General features: G+C 50.1%; 1 protein-coding gene across 2 annotated transcripts in view; it reads left to right on the top strand.

The window, feature by feature from the left end:
* Positions 1-6298: 6298 nt before the first annotated feature.
* The window catches only part of DEF8 (differentially expressed in FDCP 8 homolog), a 51313-nt gene continuing 37523 nt past the window's right edge, over positions 6299-20088 (top strand). The window contains exons 1-2 of one of the 2 annotated variants that reach the window (XM_038754364.1): positions 6299-6311; positions 19294-19428. In XM_038754364.1, coding sequence (XP_038610292.1) covers positions 19305-19428 — 124 coding nt within the window. In that variant the 5' untranslated portion in view covers positions 6299-6311; positions 19294-19304. Of the gene's footprint in view, positions 6312-18657; positions 18744-19293; positions 19429-20088 lie in introns of those variants that run through there. The other variant, XM_038754363.1, reaches the window with a different exon arrangement.

Raw genomic sequence — 20088 nt, forward strand, 5'->3', positions numbered from 1 at the left:
AATGAATGAAAGTACAAGGGAGAGTTGGGAGAGGTGTATTACAGATATTTCATCATCATCATCATCATCATCATCAATCGTATTTATTGAGCGCTTACTATGTGCAGAGCACTGTACTAAGCGCTTGGGAAGTACAAAATTGGCAACATCTAGCGACAGTCCCTACCCAACAGTGGGCTCACAGTCTAAAAAGGGGGAGACAGAGAACAAAACCAAACATACTAACAAAATAAAAATAAATAGAATAGATATGTACAAGTAAAAATCAATCATTAAAATAAATAGAGTAATAAATATGTACAAACATATATACATATATATATTCAGGGAAGTTCCAGAAGCCCTCAGGGGACTAACACGCATGTATGTGTGTAATGATATTAATTGTAGTGTTTATTAATTATTTATTATTAATAATAATAATAATAATGGCATTTATTAAGGCACTTACTATGTGCGAAGCACTGTTCTAAGTGCTGGGGGAGGCTACAAAGTGATCAGGTTGTCCCACAGGGGGGCTCACAGTCAATCCCCATTTTACAGATGAGGTAAATGAGGCCCAGAGAAGTTGAGTGACTTGCCCAAAGTCACACAGCTGACAACTGGCGGAGTCGGGATTTGAACCCATGACTGCTGACTCCAAAGCCCGGGCTCTTTCCACTATGCCACGCTGCTTCTCTTATTAAATACTTAAGTTCTGGGTGCTAGGGGAAATTCAGGATGGTCATTCAGTCATTCATTCATTCAATCGTATTTATTGAGTGCTTACTGTGTGCAGAGCACTGTACTAAGCGCTTGGGAAGTACAAGTTGGCAACATATAGGTCAGGTCGAGACATCGTCCCTATCCCGCATGGACTCGGAGGCAGAGTTAGCCAGCGTTGAATGTACATTTTGCAAAAGTGGAGCAGAGGCACAGAGAGGGTTTGGGTGATCTCCCCAAGGTCACACAGCACATAAAAAATTATTTTAATGTCCGTCTCCCCATCTAGTCTGTAAACTTCTTGTGCGCAGGAACCATGTCCACCAACTTTGTTGTTCTGTACTCTCCCAAGCACTTATTATAGTGCTCTGCATGCAGTAAGGGGCTCAATAAATGCCATTGATGGATTGATGGATTAAAACTTTGAGATTTCAGGGTTACAATTTTGATGAAAGCCTGAAGATGTGAGCGCTAAGCAACAGCTTTAGGGTCTTTCTCTGCAGACAGCAAGGAAGGAAAACGTAGTTAAAAGTGACTTGTCCATAGGTCATACAGCAAACAAATGCGGCTTAGTGAGAAGCAGCGTGGCTTAGTAAATAAATGTCATTCATAAATTTATGATAATTAAATTAATAATTAATAAATGTCAGTATTATTATTATTTTAATAAATTGCCATTATTATTAGTTGGCTTGGGGAGCCAGAAGGCCACGGCTTTTAATCCCGGCTCTGACACGTCTCTGCTGCGTGACCTCAGGCAAGTCCCTTCACTTCTCTGGGCCTCAGTTCTCTCCTTTGTAAAATGGATTAATAATAATAATAATGGATGGCATTTACTAAGCACGTTACTATGTGCAAAGCACTGTTCTAAGCGTTGTGGGGATACAATGGGATCAAGTTGTCCTACGTGGGGCTCACAGTCTTAATCCCCATTTTACAGATGAGGTAACTGAGGCTCAGAGAAGTGAAGTGACTTGCCCAAGGTCACCCAGCTGACAGGTCACCAATCGTTTTGATTGAGCGCTTACTGTGTGCAGAGCACTGTACTAAGCGCTTGGGAAGTACAAATTGGCAACATATAGAGACAGTCCCTGCCCAACAGTGGGCTCACAGTCTAAAAGGGGGGAGACAGAGAACAAAACCAAACATACTAACAAAATAAAACAAATAGAATAGATATGTACAAGTAAAATAAATAAATAAATAGACATGCGTCAGAGACAGGATTCGAACCCATGACCTCTGGACTCCAAAGCCCGGCTCTTTCCACTGAGCCACGCTAGGATTGAGACTGGTGAGCCTCAGGTGGGACAGGGATTGTTGTCAACTTGGACTTCCCAAGCGCTTAGTATAGTGCCTGCTGCCCACAGTAAGCGCTCAATAAATACGATTGATTGATTGATTGATTGATTGACTGTGTCCCAACCCATTGGCTTGTAGCCACCCCAGCGCTTAGTACAGTGCCTGGCCTATAGTAAGCTTTAACAAATCAAGCACTTAGTACAGTGCTCTGCGCGCGGTAAGCGCTCAATAAATATGATTGAATGAATGAACAAATATCATAATTACGGTGATTCCACCGTAGCCTCTCCCGGAAAATGGGAGTCTAAAATCCGGAGGGATGCGGTGAGTTCTGGTAGTTGTCGGCTAGGAAAGGCCAGGGGAGTCACCCCCACTCCAAGCCCTACTTAAGGTTCACCTCCTCCAGGAAGCCTTCCCAGATTAAGCTTCCTTTCCCTCTTCTCCCCGTCCCCTCCCCATCGCCGGGACTCGCTCCCTTTGCTCTACTTAGCCCCCTCCCCCAGCACTTCTGTATATACGTGCACGTATTAGAAGTCTATGTTATTTATCAATCAATCAATCAATCAATCAATTGTATTTATTGAGCGCTTACTTTGTGCGGAGCACGTGTACTAAGCGCTTGGGAAATACAAGTTGGCAACATCTAGAGACAGTCCCTACCCAACAGTGGGCTCACAGTCTAGAATATATGAGTCATTTGTATTAATGATTCATTCATTCATATTTATTCAATCGTATTTATTTGAGCGCTTACTGTGGGCAGAGCACCGTACTAAGCGCTTGATAATAATAATAATAATAATAATAATAATAATAATAATAGCATTTATTAAGCGCTTACTATGTGCAAAGGAACTGTTCTAAGCGCTGGGGAAGGTTACAAGGTGATTAGGTTGTCCCATGGGGGGGCTCACAGTCTTAATTCCCGTTTTACAGAGGAGATACCTGAGGGCCCAAAGAAGTTCAGTGACTTGCCCAAAGGTCACACAGCTGGCAATTAGCGGAGCCGGGATTTGAACCCATGACCTCTGACTCCAAAGCCCGGGCTCTTTTCACTGAGCCGTGCTGCTTGTGAGCCTACTGTTGGGTAGGGGTCCGTTCTCAATATGTTGCCAACTTGTACTTCCCAAGCGCTTAGTACAGTGCTCTGCACACAGTAACGCTCAATAAATACGATTGATTGATTGATTGATTCTCTGTGTATATATCCATAATTCTATATATTTCTATCGAGGTTATTGATGCTTGTTTACTTGTTTTGATGTCTATCTCCCCCCTTCTAGATTGTAAGCCCATTGTGGGCAGAGATTGTCTCTGTTGCCGAATTGTAATAATATAATAATGATGTGTATTTGTTAAGGCGCTTACTATGTGCTAAGCACTGTTCTAAGCGCTGGGGAGGTTGCAAGGTGATCAGGTTGTACCATGGGGGGGCTCACAGTTTTTTAATCCCCATTTTCCAGATGAGGTAACTGAGGCCCAGAGAAGTGATATGACTTGCCCAAAGTCGCACAGCTGACAGTTGACAGAGCCGGGATTTGAACCCATGAGCCTCTGACTCCAAAGGGCCAGGCTCTTCCCACTGAGCCATGCCCAAGCGCTCAGTTCAGTGCTCTGCACCCCGGTGAGCGCTCAGTAAATAGTGAGCCCGCTGTTGGGTAGGGGGACCGTCTCTATATGTTGCCGAATTGTACTTTCCAAGCGCTCAGTTCAGTGCTCTGCACCTCGTGAGCGCTCAATAAATAGTGAGCACGTCGTTGGGTAGGGACCGGTCTCTATATGTTGCCGAATTGGACTTTCCAAGCGCTTAGTTCAGTGCTCTGCCACCTAGTAAGCGCTCAATTAAATACGATTGAATGAATGAATCTATAATCCTATTTATTTCTATTGATGCTATTGATGCCTGTTTACTTGTTTTGCTGTCTGTCCCCCCCATTCTAGATTGTAAGCCCGTTGTGGGGCAGGGGATTGTCTCTCTTTGTTGCCGAATTGTACTTTCCAAGTGCTTAGTCCAGTGCTTTGCACCCAGTAAGCCCGTTGTTGGGTAGGGACCATCTCTATCTGTCGCCGATCTGTACTTCCCAAGCGCTTAGTCCAGTGCTCTGCACACAGTAAGCGCTCAATAAATACGATTGAATAAATGAATGAATGACTAAGCGCTCAATAAATACGATCCTAGCCTGTGAGCCCGTTGTTGGGTAGGGACCGTCTCTATGTGTCGCCAACTTGGACATCCCAAGCGCTTAGTCCAGTGCTCAGCACACAGTAAGTGCTCAATAAATATGATTGAATGAATGAATGAATGACTAAGCGCTCAATAAATACGATTGTAGACTGTGAGCCCGTTGTTTGGGTAGGGACCGTCTCTATGTGTCACCAACTTGTACTTCCCAAGCGCTTAGTACAGTGCTCTGCACATAGTAAGTGCTCAATAGAGCTGCGTGGCTCAGGGGAAAGAGCCCGGGCTTTGGAGCCAGAGGTCATGGGTTCAAATCCTGGCTCGGCCAATTGTCGGCTGTGTGACTTTGGACAAGTCACTTCACTTCTCTGGGCCTCATTGACCTCATCTGTAAAATGGGGGATTAACACCGTGAGCCCCCCCGTGGGACAACCCGATCACCTTGTAACCTCCCCAGCGCTTAGAACAGTGCTTTGCACATAGTGAGTGCTTAATAAATGCCATTTTTTTTATAAATACGATTGAATGATGTATATGTACATATTTATTACTCTATTTATTTATTTATTTATTTATTTTACTTGTGCATATTTATTCTATTTATTTTATTTTGTTAATATGGTTTGTTTTGGCTCTCTGTCTCCCCCTTCTAGACTGTGAGCCCCGCTTTGGGGAAGGGATCGTCTCTATATGTTGCCAACTTGTACTTCCAAGCGTTTAGTACAGTGCTCTGCACACAGTAAGCGCTCAATAAATACGATTCAGTGAATGAACGAATGAATTGAGTGACTGAATGAGCTCACCTCCTCCAGGGAGGCCTTCCCAGACTGAGCCCCCCTCCTTCCTCTCCCCCTCCACATCCCCCCCCACCTTACCTCCTTCCCCTCCCCACAGCACCTGCATATATGTATTATATGTTTGTACGGATTTATTACTCTATTTTATTTGCACATATCATTCTATTTATTTTATTTTGTTAATATGTTTTGTTTTGTTGTCTGTCTCCCCCGTCTAGACTGTGAGCCCTCTGTTGGATTAGGGACCGTCTCTAGATGTTGCCAAATTGTACTTCCCAAGCGCTTAGTACAGTGCTCTGCACACAGTAAGCGCTCAATAAATACGATTGAATGAATGAATTATGTTTTGTTTTGTTGTCTGTCTCCCCCTTCTAGACTGTGAGCCCACTGTTGGGTAGGGACCGTCTCTATGTGTTGCCAACTTGTACTTCCCAAGCGCTCAGTACAGTGCTCCGCACACAGTAAGCGCTCAATAAATATGATTGAACGAATGAATGAAATATGTTTTGTTTTGTTCTCTGTCTCCCCCTTCTAGCCTTTGAGCCCGCTGTTGGGTAGGGACCGGTCCCTAAATGTTGCCAACTTGTACTTCCCGATCGCTTAGTGTACAGTGGCTCCGCACACAGTAAGCGCTCAATAAATACAATTGAATGAATGAAATATGTTTGGTTTTGTTGTCTGTCTCCCCTTTCTAGACTGTGAGCCCACTGTGGGGTAGGGACCGTCTCTAGATGTTGCCAACTTGTACTTCCCAAGCGCTCAGTACAGCGCTCCGCACACATTTAAGCGCTCAATAAATACGATTGAATGAATGAAATGTGTTTTGTTTTGTTGTCCGTCTCCCCTTTCTAGACTGTGAGCCCACTGTGGGGTAGGGACCGTCTCTAGATGTTGCCAACTTGGACTTCCCAGGCGCTCAGTACAGCGCTCCGCACGCAGTAAGCGCTCAATAAATACGACTGAATGAATGAATGAGATGAATGAATGAATGAATGGGGCGGGGCCGGGGTGCAGTGACGCAATTGGGTAGAGAGGGGGAGGGTGCAGTTGGGTCCTCCCGACCTGCGGGGGGAAGCAGCGTGCGCGCGCGCGCCTGGATCCCGGCGTCGCCGCTCTAGGCCCCGCGATCCGGCTGGGGCTGGGTGAGCCGGGCGGCCCGCAGTGCCAGGGCCAAGGTATGGGAGCGGGGGAGGGTGCAGTGGGGTCCTCCCGCCCGGCCGGGGGCGGCAGCGTGCGGCGGAGGGGGAGGGGGGGCTGTCCCGGGGTGGGGCGCTCTGGGCGGCGGGGACCATGTAGCGTGCTGAGGCGGGCGGGTGGCGGCGGCGGCGGCGGTGGTGAGCGCTGGGGCCGGCCGGGGGTCAGGGGTCACAGGGGGTCAGAGGGTCACGGGGGCCTGTCACGGCGGGACGCTGGCTGACGAGGCGCTCGCGGCGGGGGAGGGGGAGGGGGAGACGGTGTGTGTGTTGTGTGTTGTGACAGAGGGTGTGTGTCTGTCTGCCTTCCCTTCCCCCCAGCACCTGTATATATGTATTTATGTTTGTTACATATTTATTACTCTATTTATTTATGTTTGTACATATTTATTACTCTATTTATTTATTTTACTTGTACCTATCTATTCTATTTATTTTATTTCGTTAGCATGTTTTGGGTTTTGTTCTCTGTCTCCCCCTTTTAGACTGTGAGCCCACTGCTGGGTAGGGACCGTCTCTAGATGTTGCCAATTTGGACTTCCCAAGGCGCTTAGTGCAGTGCTCTGCACACAGGAAGCGCTCAATAAATACGACTGATGATGATGATGACTCTATTTATTTTGCTTGTACATATCTATTCGATTTATTTTATTAGTATGTTTGGTTTTGTTGCCTGTCTCCCCCTTCTAGACTGTGAGCCCGCTGTTGGGTCGGGGCCGACTCTAGATGTGGCCGACTTGGGCTTCCCAAGCGCTTAGTCCAGTGCTCTGCACACAGTCCAGCGCTCAATAAATACGATTGAATTGATTGATTGTGTGTGTTTTTTTGTGTGTGTGTGTGTGTGTGTGTGAGAGACAGACAGACAGCTCCAGGGGAGGGGCTGTGTGTGTGTGTGTGTGAGAGAGAGAGAGAGACAGAGAGAGCTTCAGAGGAGGGGCTGCGTGTGTGTGTTTGTGTGTGTGTGTGGTGTGTGTGTGGTGTGAGAGAGAGAGAGAGAAACGGAGGGGAGTAGAAAGAACTCCAGGGGGAGGGGGCCCCTCTGTGTGTGTGTGTGTGTGGTGTGTGTGTGTGTGTGACAAAGGGGTTTGTCTCCCCATTTTAGACTGTGAGAGAGAGAGAGCGGGAGAGAAAGAACTCCAGGGGAGGGGCCCTCGTGTGTGTGTGTGTGTGTGTGTGTGTGTGTGTGTGTGAGACAAAAGGGTTTTGTCTCCCCCTTTTAGACTGTGAGAGAGAGAGAAAAGAGGGAGAGAAAGAACTCCAGGGGAGGGGCCCTGTGTGTGTGTGTTGTGTGTGTGTGTGTGTGTGTGTGACAAAGGGGGTTTTTGTCTCCCCCTTTTAGACTGTGAGGAGAGAGAGAGAGAAAGAGGGGAGAGAAAGAACTCCAGGGGAGGGGCCCTCTGGTGTGTGTGTGGTGTGTGTGGTGGTGACAAAGGGGTTTTGTCTCCCCCTTTTAGACTGTGAGAGAGAGAGAAAGAGGGAGAGAAAGAACTCCAGGGGAGGGGGGCCCTCTGTGTGTGTGTTGTGTGTTGTGTGTGACAAAGGGGTTTTGTCTCCCCCTTTTAGACTGAGAGAGAGAGAAAGAGGGGAGAGAAAGAACTCCATGGGGAGGGGCCCTCTGTGTGTGTGTGTGTGTGTGTGTGTGTGACAAAGGGGGGTTTTGTCTCCCCCTTTTTAGACTGTGAGGAGAGAGAGAAAGAGGGAGAAGAAAGAACTCCAGGGGAGTGGGCCCTCTGTGTGTGTGTGTGTGTGTGTGTGACAAAGGGGTTTTGTCTCCCCCTTTTAGACTGTGAGAGGAGAGAGAAAGAACTCCAGGGGGAGGGGGCCCTCTGTGTGTGTGTGTGTTGTGTGTGTGTGTGACAAAGGGGTTTTGTCTCCCCCCTTTAGACTGTGAGAGAGAGAGAGAAAGAGGGAGAGAAAGAACTCCAGGGAAGGGGGCCCTCTGTGTGTGTGTGTGTGTGTGTGTGTGTGTGTGTGGTGTGTGTGTGTGTGACAAAGGGGGTTTTGTCTCCCCCTTTTAGACTGTGAGAGAGAGAGAAAGAGAGAGAGAAAGAACTCCAGGGGAGGGGCCCTCTGTGTGGTGTGTGTGTGTGTGTGTGTGTGTGTGTGTGTGACAAAGGGGGTTTTGTCTCCCCCTTTTAGACTGTGAGCCCACTGTTGGGTAGGGACCGTCTCTAGAGTGTTGCCATCTTGTACTTCCCAAGCGCTTTGCGTGTGTGTTTTTGTGTATGTGTGTGTGTGTGAGAGAGAAACAGGGAGGGGAGAGGAAAGAACTCCAGGGGGAGGGGCCCTGTTGTGTGGTGTGAGTGTGTGTGTGTGTGTGTGTGTGTGTGACAAAGGGTTTTGTCTCCCCCTTTTAGACTGTGAGCCCGCGGTTGGGTAGGGACCGTCCTCTGTACTTCCCAAACGCTTATCCAGTACTCTGCACACAGGGAAGCGCTCAATAAATACGATTGATGATGATGATGATGATGGATTGGTACAGAGAGAGCTTCAGGGGAGGGGCTGGCGTGTGTGTTTTTTGTGTGTGGTCTGTGTGCGTGGGGGGGGGGGGGGGTGGGGAGGAGAGAGAGACAGACAGGGAGGGAAAGAACTCCAGGGGAGAGGGGGCCCTCCGTGTGTGTGTTGTCTGTGTGTGTCTGTGTGTGTGCGCGCGCACGAGCTCCCGGGGAGGGGGCTGTGTGTGTTTGGTGTGTGTGTGTGAGTGTGAGAGGAGAGACATACAGAGAGAGCTTCAGGGGAGGGGCTGCGTGTGTGTGTTTTCGTGTGTGTGTGTGTGTGTGGAGAGAGAGAGAGAGAGAGACAGAGCGCTCCAGGTGGGAGGGGCTGTGGTGTGTGTTTTTTGTGTGTGTGTGAGATACAGGAGAGAGCTTCATGGCTGGGAGGGCTGCGTGTGATGTTTTGTGTGTGGTGTGTTTGTGTGGTTTGTGGTGAGAGAGAGAGAGACAGGGAGGGAGAGAAAGAACTCCAGGGGAGGGGCCCTCCGTGTGTTTGTTGTGTGTGTGTCTGTGTGCGCACGAGGCCCCCGTGGGAGGGGCTGTGTGTGTGGTGGTGTGTTTTGTGTGTGTGTGTGTGAGAGAGAGAAGACAGAGAGCTCCAGGGGAGGGGGCTCCATGTGTTTTTGTGTGTGTGTGTGTGGTGAGAGATAGAGAGAGAGACAGAGAGCTCCATCATCGTCGTCATCATCATCAATCGTATTTATTGAGCGCTTACTGTGTGCAGAGCACTGTACTAAGCGCTTGGGAAGTCCTATGTTGGCAACATATGGAGACAGTCCCCTACCCAATAGTGGGCTCACAGTCTAAAAGGGGGGAGACAGGGAACAAAACCAAGACATACTAACAAAATAAAATAAATAGAATAGATATGTACAGAGTAAAATAAATAGAGTATAAATAGAGTAATAAATATGTACAAACATACATACATATATACAGGTGCTGTGGGGAAGGGAAAGGGAGGTAAGATGGGGGGATGGAGAGGGGGGACGGGGGAGGGGGAGAGTGAAGGAAGGTGGCTCAATCTGGGAAGGGCCCTCCTGGGAAGGGAGCTCCAGGGGGGGGGAGGGGGCTCCGTGTGTTTTCGTGTGTGTGTTGAGAGACAGAGAGAGAGACAGAGAGCGCTCCGGGGAGGGGCTGTGTGTGTGTTTGTGTGTGTGTGTGCGTGTGTGTGAGATACAGAGAGAGCTTCAGGGGAGGGGCTACGTTTTTGTGTGTGTGTGAGAGAGAGAGAGAGATACAGAGAGAGCTTCAGGGGAGGGGCTGCGTGTGTGTTTTTGTGTGTGTGTGTGTGTGTATGTGTGTGTTTGAGAGAGAGAGAGCGCTCCGGGGGAGGGGTTGTGTGTGTTTGTGTGTGTGTGTGTTGTGTGTTGAGTGAGAAGGAGAGAGAGAGAGAGAGCGCGGTCCTGGGCCAAGGATCCGCCCTTTCCTCTCCATCCCAACCGCTCCCCTGCTCCGTTCAAGCTGTCATCCTATCCCGTCTGACTACTGCAATCGGGCCCTTCTCTCTGATTCTCCCATCCTCGTGTCTCTCCCCACTTCAATCGCAGACTTCAGGCCGCTGCCCGGATTGTCTTTGTCCAGAAACGCTCTGGGCACGTTCCTCCCCTCCTCAGAAATCTCCAGTGGCTACCGATCAATCTGCGCATCAGGCAGAAACTCCTCCCCCTGGGCTTCCAGGCTGTCCATCCATCCCCTCGCCCCCTCCTACCTCACCTCCCTTCTCTCCTTCTCCAGCCCAGCCCGCACCCTCCGCTCCTCTGCCACCGCTAATCTCCTCACCGTACCTCGCTCTCGCCCGTCCCGCCATCGACCCCCGGCCCACGTCCTCAATCAATCAATCAATCGTATTTATTGAGCGCTTACTGTGTGCAGGGCACTGTACTAATGCCCTCCCTCCCCACATCCACCAAGCTAGCTCTCTTCCTCCCTTCAAGGCCCTACTGAGAGCTCACCTCCTCCAGGAGGCCTTCCCACACTCAGCCCCCTCCTTCCTCTCCCCCTCCTCCCCCCCTCCACCCCCATCTTACCTCCTTCCCTTCCCCCACAGCACCTGTATATATGGATATATGTTGGTACATATTTATTACTCTATTTTACTTCTACTTATCTATTGTATTTATTTTTATTTTGTTAGTATGTTTGGTTTTTGTTCTCTGTCCCCCCCTTCTAGACTGTGAGCCCACTGTTGGGGGGGGTAGTGACCGTCTCTAGATGTTGCCAACTTGGACTTCCCAAGCGCTTAGTACAGTGCTCTGCACACAGTAAGCACTCAATAAATACAATTGATTGATTGTGTGTGTGTTGTGTGTGTGTGTGTGTGAGAGAGAGCACTCCAGGGGAGGGGCTGTGGTTTGTGGTGTGTTTTTGTGTGTGTGTGTGTGTGTGTGTGAGAGAGAGAGCGCTCCAGGGGAGGGGCTGTGTGTGTGTGTTTTTGTGTGTGTGTGTGTGTGTGTGTGTGAGAGAGAGAGCGCTCCAGGGGAGGGGCTGTGTGTGTGTTTTTGTGTGTGTGTGTGTGTGTGTGAGAGAGAGAGAGAGAGAGAGAGAGAGAGAGAGAGAGAGTGAGTGCTCCTGGGGAGAGGTGTGTATGTGTGTGGTTTTTTTTTGTATGTGTGAGCCCATTGTCGGGTAGGGACCATCTCTATATGTTGCCAACTTGTCCTTCCCAAGCGCTTAGTACAGTGCTCTGCACACAGTAAGTGCTCAATAAATACGATGGAGTGAATGAAATGTGTGTGTGAGAGAGAGAGAGAGAGCTGAACTGTTGGGGGAGAGGTTGTGTGTTTGTATGTGTGAGCCCGCTGTGACTAGATTGTGAGCCTGCTGGGGTGTGGTGTGTGTGTGTGTGTGTGGTGTGTGTGTGTTTGGTATGTTGTGAGCCCGCTGTGACTAGACTGTGAGCCCACTGTCGGGTAGGGACCGTCTCTACATGTTGCCGACTTGTACTTCCCAAGCGCTTAGTCCAGTGCTCTGCACACAGTAAGCGCTCAATAAATGCGATTGAATGAGTGAATGAATGAATGAATGACAAGTGTGCAGAGCTGGGATTAGAAACCCATGACCTCTGACTCCCATGTGTGCGTGTTTGTGGGGATAGAGAGAGAGAGAGAGAGCACTCCAGGGGAGGGGTGTGTGTGTGTGTGTGTGTGTGTGCGCGTGTATATACGTGTGTGTTTGTGTGATAGAGAGAGAGCGCTCCAGGGGAGGGGGTGCATGAGTGTGTATGGTACGTGTGTGTGGTGTTATTTGTGTATAGGGGAGAGAGAGCCCGCTCCAGGGGAGGGGTGCGTGTGGTGTATATATGTATATGTGCGTGTATATACGTGTGGTGTGTGTGATAGAGAGAGAGAGTGATCCAGGGGGAGGGGGTGCGTGTGTGTATGTATGTGTATGTGCATGTATATACGTGTGTGCGTGTGTGGTATATTGTGTGTATGTGTGTGTGTGTTTGGTGTGTGATAGGGAGAGAGAGGGAGCGCGCTCCAGGGGAGGGGGTGCGTGTGGTGTATATATGTATATGTGGGGTGTATATACGTGTGTGTTGTGTGTGGTGTGTTGAGAGAGAGATAGAGAGGTGATCCAGGGGGAGGGGTGCGTGTGTGTATGTATGTATGTGTATGTGCGTGTATATACGTGTGTGTGTGTGTTTGTGCGATCGAGAGAGAGAGAGAGAGCGCTCCAGGGGGAGGTGTGCGTGTGTGTATATAGTATTATGTGCGTGTATATTGTGCGTGTGGTGTATATATGTATATGTGCATGTATATACGGGGTGTGTGTGTGTGTGTTATAGAGAGAGGAGAGAGTGATCCAGGGGAGGGGTGCTTGTGTGTAGTGTATGTGTATGTGCATGTATAGTACGTGTGTGTGCGTGTGTGTGTATATGTGTGTGTGTTGTTGTGTGTTTGTGCGATAGGGAGAGAGAGTGAGGCGCGCTCCAGGGGAGGTGGGTGCGTGTGTGTATAATATGTATATGTTGGGTGTATATACGTGTGTGTGTTGTGTGTGAGAGAGAGAGATAGAGAGTGATCCAGGGGAGGGGTGCGTGTGTGTATGTATGTATGTGTATGTGCGTGTATATACGTGTGTGTGTGTGTGATTGTGCGATCGAGAGAGAGAGAGAGCGCTCCAGGGGAGGGGTGCGTGTGTGTATATATGTATATGTGCGTGTGTATACGTGTGTGTGTGTCTAATGGTAACCTTCTCCCTGTGCCTCCATCTCTCCTGTCTCACCTCCAACCCAGGCCCTTGACCTCAAATCCACCACCCAATCCCACTTCCCCCGCCCTTCAGAGCCCTAATGAGAGGCTCACCTCCTCCAGGAGGGGCCTTCCCAGACTAAGCCGCCCCCCTTTCCCCTCCTCCCACCCCCTTCTGCGTCACCCCGATTTGCGCCCTCCCAACCCCACGACACTTATGTACATAGCTGTCATTTATTTACTTATACCAATTTCTGCTCCCTTTCCCCCCCCACCCCCCAGAATTGTGATCGCGTCGTTGTGTATAGAGAACGGGTCTGTTTCTTGTTGTATTGCACTCTCCCAAAGGCTTAGTATAGTGCTGTGCGCACAGTAGGAGCTCAATAAGTACAATTGAATGAGTGACTGAATGAATATGTGTGTGTGTGCGCGCATGTGAGAGTGAGAAAGAGCACGCGTGCCGGGTGTGTGTGTGTGTGTGTGTCTGTGTGTAAGCACCAGGAGAGGAGGAGCATCCAGGGAAGCAGCGTGGCTCAGTGGAAAGAGCGGGGGCTTTGGAGTCAGAGGTCATCGGTTCAAATCCCGGCTCCTCCACTTGTCAGCTGTGTGACTTTGGGCAAGTAGTCACTTCTCTGGGCCTCAGTTCCCTCATCTCTAAAATGGGGATTAAGACTGTGAGCCCCACGTGGGACAACCTGATCACTTTGTAAACTCCCCAGTGCTTAGAACAGTGCTTTGCACATAGTAAACGCTTAATAAATGCCATTATTATTATTATTATCCAGGCTGCTTGAGGCCCAGGAGACCCTTCCTCTCTCCTTCTCCCCCACCTCCTGCCCTCTCTCCCCCACCTCCTGCCCTCTCTCCCCCACCTCCTGCCCTCTCCCCCCTCTCCTGCCCTCTCTCCCCCCCTCTCCTGCCCTCTCTCCCCCCTCCCCTCCCCTCTCTCCCCCCTCCCCTGCCCTCTCTCCCCCCTCCCCTGCCCTCTCTCCCCCCTCCCCTGCCCTTTCTCCCCCCCTCCCCTGCCCTTTCTCCCCACTCCCCTGTCCCTTCTTCCCCCTCCCCTGCCCCTTCTTGCCCCTCCCCTGCCCCTTCTTGCCCCTCCCCTGCCCCTTCTTGCCCCTCCCCTGCCCCTTCTTGCCCCTCCCCTGCCCTTGCTTCCCCCTCCCCTGCCCTTGCTTCCCCCTCCCCCTTGCCCTTGCTTCCCCCCTCCCCTGCCCTTGCTTCCCCTCCCCTGCCTTGCTTCCCCCTCCCTGCCCTTGCTTCCCCCTCCCCGACCCTTCTTCCCTCTCCCCTGCCCATTCTTCCCCCATCCTCCTGCCCCTTTCTTCCCCCCATCTCCTACCCTTTCTCCCCACTCCCCTTGTCCCTTCTTGCCCCTCCCCTGCCCCTTCTTGCCCCTCCACCTGCTTCCCCCCTCCCCTGCCCTTGCTTCCCCCTCCCCTGCCCTTGCTTCCCCCTCCCCTGCCCCTTCTTCCCTCTCCCCTGCCCTTTCTTCCCCATCTCCTTCCCTTTCTCCCCCATCTCCTGCCCTCTCTCCCCCATCTCCTGCCCTCCTCTCCCCCCATCTCCTGCCCTTTCTCCCCCCTCCCCTGCCCTTTCTCCCCCCTCCCCTGCCCTTTCTCCCCCCTCCCCTGCCCTCTCTCCCCCCTCCCTGCCCTCGCCCTCTCTCCCCCCCTCCCCTGCCCTTTCTTCCCCCTCCCCTGCCCTTTCTTCCCCATCTCCTGCCCTTTCTCGCCCCTCCCCTGCCCTTTCTCCCCCCTCCCCCCTGCCCTTTCTCCCCCCTCCCCTGCCCTTCCTCCCCACCTCAGATGGGCCCAGGGGCAGGGCGTCCAGGCAGAACTGGGCGAAGAGGGCAGGCCAGTTGAAGCCAGCATCGGCAGGGCCCGCCCTCCTCCTGCGTTCCAGACCTCAGGGCGCATCACTTCCCTCAGCACCACAAGGGGTTGGAGGTTGGTGTGCCGTCAGTGGCATTTATGGAGTCAGAGGTCATGGGTTCAAATCCCAGCTCCGCCAACTGTCAGGCTGTGTGACTTTGTGCAAGTCACTTCACTTCTCTGGGCCTCAGTTACCTCATCTGGAAAATGGGGATGAAAACTGTGAGCCCCCTGTGGGGACAACCTGATCACCTTGTAACCTCCCCAGCGCTTAGAACAGTGCTTTGCACATAGTAAGCGCTTAACAAATACCATCATTATTATTATTATTATTATTTATGGAGTACCCACTGCAGGCACTGTACTGAGCACTTACAGTCAGAACCAGTAGGCTCAATGTGGGCAGGAATGTCCACTGTTTTGAATTGCTGTATTGTACTTTCCCAAGCCTTTAGTACAGTGCTCTGCACACAGTAAGCACTCAATAAATACGACTGAATGAATGAAGTAGTAAACATGATCCTTTCCTTCAAGGAGATTTACCATCTAGAGGGAGAAAGAGACTCTTAAATGGCAGGCTAGGAGGAAGTAAGAGAAAATAAAGATATATATACAAGATAGATATATATCTATGTGTGTGTATATATATATATATATATATATATACATATCTATGATTGGGGTTGTGGGTACCCAGCGCTTAGAACAGTGCTTGGTACATAGCGATTACAAAAACCATCATTATTATTATTACTTAAGTGATTAGGGTGGGCCTGGAAGAGCATTGATCTGTCCTGTGGTTTGCACCCTGAAGTACAGGCAAAGAATTTCATCACGACTTAATTCCAAAAATCATCATAGCCAGAACAGTAATGCCATGAATGGAGACGTTTGGGGAACGTGAATGGGAAAACTTGGAAACCAGCAGCAGTAGGCTGCTGGTAGCTAATAACAAATAACTCCTCTGGTTTTTTGCAGCAGAATTCGCCTGCCCCTGTCTCCTCCAGGGGCTGAGTTGAAGGAACTGGGATGTGAAGTGTGAATGATTTATATGTTTTCTTCCCCCTGTACATAAAGTACTTTAAAATCTTGGGTTCTATAGTGCTCTGCACACAAGTAAGCGCTCAAGAAATATGAAATGAATGAATGAACCTCAGTTCTGTTGTGGTAGGGAAGAATATTTTGGGGGTTGAGTTATTCTTAATCAGTCACTTGTATTTATTGAGTACTTGTCTGTCTCCCCTGTCAAACTGTAAACTCCTTGAGGCCAGGGATAGTGAGTACTAACTCTATTGAACTCTCCCAAGTGCTTAGTACAGAGCTCTGCACAGAATAACCAATCGGTCATATATATTGAGGACATACTATCATCATCAATCGTATTTATTGAGCGCTTACTATGTGCAGAGAGCATTGTACTGAGCGCTTGGGAGAGTGCAATACAATGGAATTTGACTCACTGGAGCTTACAGTCCAGCTCAATATAAGTGGTTATGTATTGTTCTGAGTACTTGGAGGATACTTCTACAGGAGTTTACAGTTTAGCAAAGGAGTTTATAATTCCTTGTCATCCCTGAGTACAAATGAGGAGAAGTGGTTGTTATTTTATTGGCCTCGTTAGACTTCTCTATACTGAATGCAGTAGGTGGCTGTTTATTTGCAGTGGTGATTGATTCTTACAACTGCACAGAAGTGCTTAATAAGTACTATTACTAATCTTGCTACTATGTGTGTCATCTTTAATGATGACCTAATGGCGACTCTGTTCTTATGTCCTCATTCCGGTTCAGATTCCAGAAGAACAGGGGAGGGGAGGTTTATAATTGCATTACAGTGAAGTCACCCGCTTAGCTGGAGGTGGTGGATTTACTCAGTGTTGTTTTTTCACAGCTCCTAGCACCACACAGCTGCTGGTAGCTAATAATAATAATAATAATAATAATAATGGCATTTGTTAAGCGCTTACTATGTGCAAGAGCACGTATAACAAATAACTCCTCTGTTTTTTTGCAGCAGAAATCTCGTGCCCCTGTGCTCCAGGGGCTGAGTGAGGAGTTGGGATGTTGAAGTGTGAATGATTTATATGTTTTCTTCCCCCTGTACATAAAGTACAGTAAATCAAAGTGAGGTATAGCAAAGTCTCCCTTTCCCCAACTGGTTCCCTTGAGCTTGTGATCAAGGCCTTGGGAAATGTCTATCAGGAGAAGTGATTGAAACACACAGATTTCTATGATGGGTAGATAAATCTGGGTGTCCCCTTTGGTGCTGCAAAGGTAGCAATAAATCATATTTTATATTTATATTTCCCCTTTCACCCTCTCAAGAGAAAAGAGACCTTCTGTACAGTGCTCCGCATATGTAAGCGCTCAATAAATATCATTGATCGATCTGCCTTGCCCATGGAGGGAATTGGTTGGCTCTCTATCCCAGGGAGAGGAATCCACTGAGAAGGGAGTGGCAGGCGAGACGATTTCCCTCGCCGTCCCAAGCCGGATTCCCATTTTTTCATCTTGCCGGGAGACCCCTGGAATTCCGTAGCCGAACGTCTACCAAATTCCAACTGGGATCTAAGAAATCACAAGAGGACTGACCGAAGGCAGCTCAGGAAAAAAGGGAATTTAATCTGAAAGCAGAAGTGAAACCGAATAGGGATGATTCCCGTGCTCAGTGAGAGACCTGTGAACCTGGGTTCATTCGAGTCCCGTTTCCCCCCTCCCGAGGCCCCTGAAGTTAGGGAACAGGTTTGGGACCCGTGGCGGTCCTCCCCTCTGGATGGGATTATTTTTGTTAATTTATTATTTTGTTAATACGTTTTGTTTTGTTGTCTGTCTCCCCCTTCTAGACTGTGAGCCCGCCGTTGGGTAGGGACCGTCTCTAGATGTTTGCCAACTTGGACTTCCCAAGTGCCTAGTCCAGTGCTCCGCACACAGTAAGCGCTCAATAAGTACGATTGAATACATGAATGAATGGTTAAACCTATTGGGTTTGTGGGTGGGGAGCATCGCGTCCATTTCAGAGGGCTTTGGGGTTAATCACCGGATTTCTCTCAGTGAAGGCCTGACTGAGATGGTAGCGAAGGAAAAATCATTGTGCTGGACCTTGGCGGCCGGTAGGAAAAGCTCTTGCAGTCGCAGACTGCATCTGAGATTTAATTATCGGGAAAACCCCCAATCAATCAATCAGTCAATCATTTATCGAGCGCTTGCTGTGTGCAGACCACTGTAACTAAGTGCTTGGGAGATTAGAGTATAACAGAGTTGGTAGACACGTTCCCTGCCCCATAACGAGCTTTTAGCCTTGAGGGGAACACAGACGTTTAAATGTAATGGGAAGCAGGGTGGCCTAGTAGAAAGAACATGGGCTTGGGAGTTGGAAGATCTGGGTTCCAAACTCTATTCCTCTACTTGTCTGCTGTGTGACCTTGGGCAAGTCGTTCACTCCTCTGGACCTCGGTAAAAGGGGGTATTAAGACTGCGAGCCGCATGTGGGATATAGACTGTGTCCAGCCTGACTAGCTCGTCTCTACCCCAGCGCTTAGTACACTGCCCAGCACATAGTAAGTGCTTAAATAGAGGAGCCCGCGGATAGACCACGGGCTTTGGAGTCAGAGGGTTGTGGGTTCAAATCCCAACTTTCACCACTTGTCAGCTGTGTGACTTTGGGCAAGTCACTTAACTCCTCTGTGTCTCTGTTACCTCATCTGTAAAATGGGGATGAAGACTGTGAACCCCCCGTGGGACAACCTGAATCAGCTCGTAACCTCCCCAGCGCTTAGAACAAGTGCTTTGCACATAGTAAGCGCTTAATAAATGCCATTATTATTATTAAATACCACAGATAATAATAAGTAAATACATCGCGGATATAATGAATTACTTGCTGTGTATTACAGCCAGCCTGGAGGCGGAGGAGGCAGGGCCCTGTCTGTCGTTGCTCTGGTTGGGAAATCAGCTCATCGGGGAACTTGTTTGGCTTCCTGATGATGTGAGCGGTGATACCCAGGTTGGCTCCAGGGGCTTTTGGGTCCTGATCGGCTTCTCCGTTGCCCAGCTTCCCGGAGCCTTTTGGGTGGCAACGCCCGTGGCTTAGTCAGGGAGTCGCCTTTTCCCGGTGAGCCTGGGATCGGGGCGGAATTGGGCGCGGGAAGGTCGGTGGGAAAAATCCTCGGGTACCCGTGCTGAGCCCCAGGTTGATGGCGGTGATGGGTGGGGGCCCTATCGTATCTATCCCCCTCCCTGGCCCCGACCCTGGGGCATTGCGGGGTGCACCCTCCATCCTCTGCGGTTGTGGGGTGTGGCCGGTTTGGGGGCGGGGGGTGAGGTGTCGGAGGGATCAGTCGGGACCCCCAAGTTACTCCCTGGGAAGTGAAAGAAGGGCGCGGTCGGCCCTGGAAACCACCACCCTCCAGCCTTCGTTTCCTCTGGCCTCCAGGAGGGCACTCGGCGGGGGGATTGGTGATGGATTTGGGGGGGAGCGATCAAGAGTCGGGGGGGGGGCGAGGAAGCCGGGGTCCGTGGAGCCCCTCGGCCCACCCTCTGGGGGTCCCCCGCAGGTTGGACTGCTATGGAATATGACGAGAAACTGGCTCGGTTTCGGCAAGCCCACCTCAACCCCTTCGACAAGCAGCTGGCCGGCGGACAGCATGAGCGGAAGGCTGGTAAAGACCCTGAAGATCTGTCTCCCGGAGGTGGGTCCTCTGTCTCGTTCTCTGCCCCCCGCCCCCCCTCATCCTGACAAACCCCTCTTCCCGACCCTTGCTCCCTCCGCCACCCCCCCATCCTGCAGCCAGAGTCAAATCCAAAAGGGGACAATTCTGGAACCCTCTTCCTAGTCCGTTCCGCTGCTGGGATCGATTCCCTTTGTCGGCCGTGTGGCCGCAGTCCCGCAGCTCCGGAACAGACCCTCGGAAGAAAAATTCCGGGACAGGGAAAAGAGGGAACATCTGGCTGTTTGAAACAGCACTATAGTTAGCGTGGGGATCGGTGGAAACTCCTGGCTACAAGATGGATTTTTTCGGAGTCTCTGCGGGTTTCATTTTTCTGTACTTTTGCCCGTCTCCCGTCAACAGAGAGTCCTCTAGCAGACGCATTTCTCCCCAGGATCAAATTCTGTGTAATTAGATCGTCCATGTGGAGCTCATGTTACTCTCCAGACCCCTGACCCTCTCTGCCCTCCGGCCTATAAGCGCTTAGTACAGCGCTCTGCACACAGTAAGCGCTCAGTAAATACGACTGAATGAATGGAAAGGTGGGCAGGGGCGGGGGGAGAAGGGAACTGTGGAAGAAGCAGCGTGGCTCAGTAGAAAGAGCATGGGCTTTGGGACACAGAGGTCATGGGTTCAAATCCC

This window comes from Tachyglossus aculeatus, chromosome 11 (genome assembly GCF_015852505.1).
Source record: "Tachyglossus aculeatus isolate mTacAcu1 chromosome 11, mTacAcu1.pri, whole genome shotgun sequence".
Taxonomy (NCBI): Eukaryota; Metazoa; Chordata; class Mammalia; order Monotremata; family Tachyglossidae; genus Tachyglossus; species Tachyglossus aculeatus.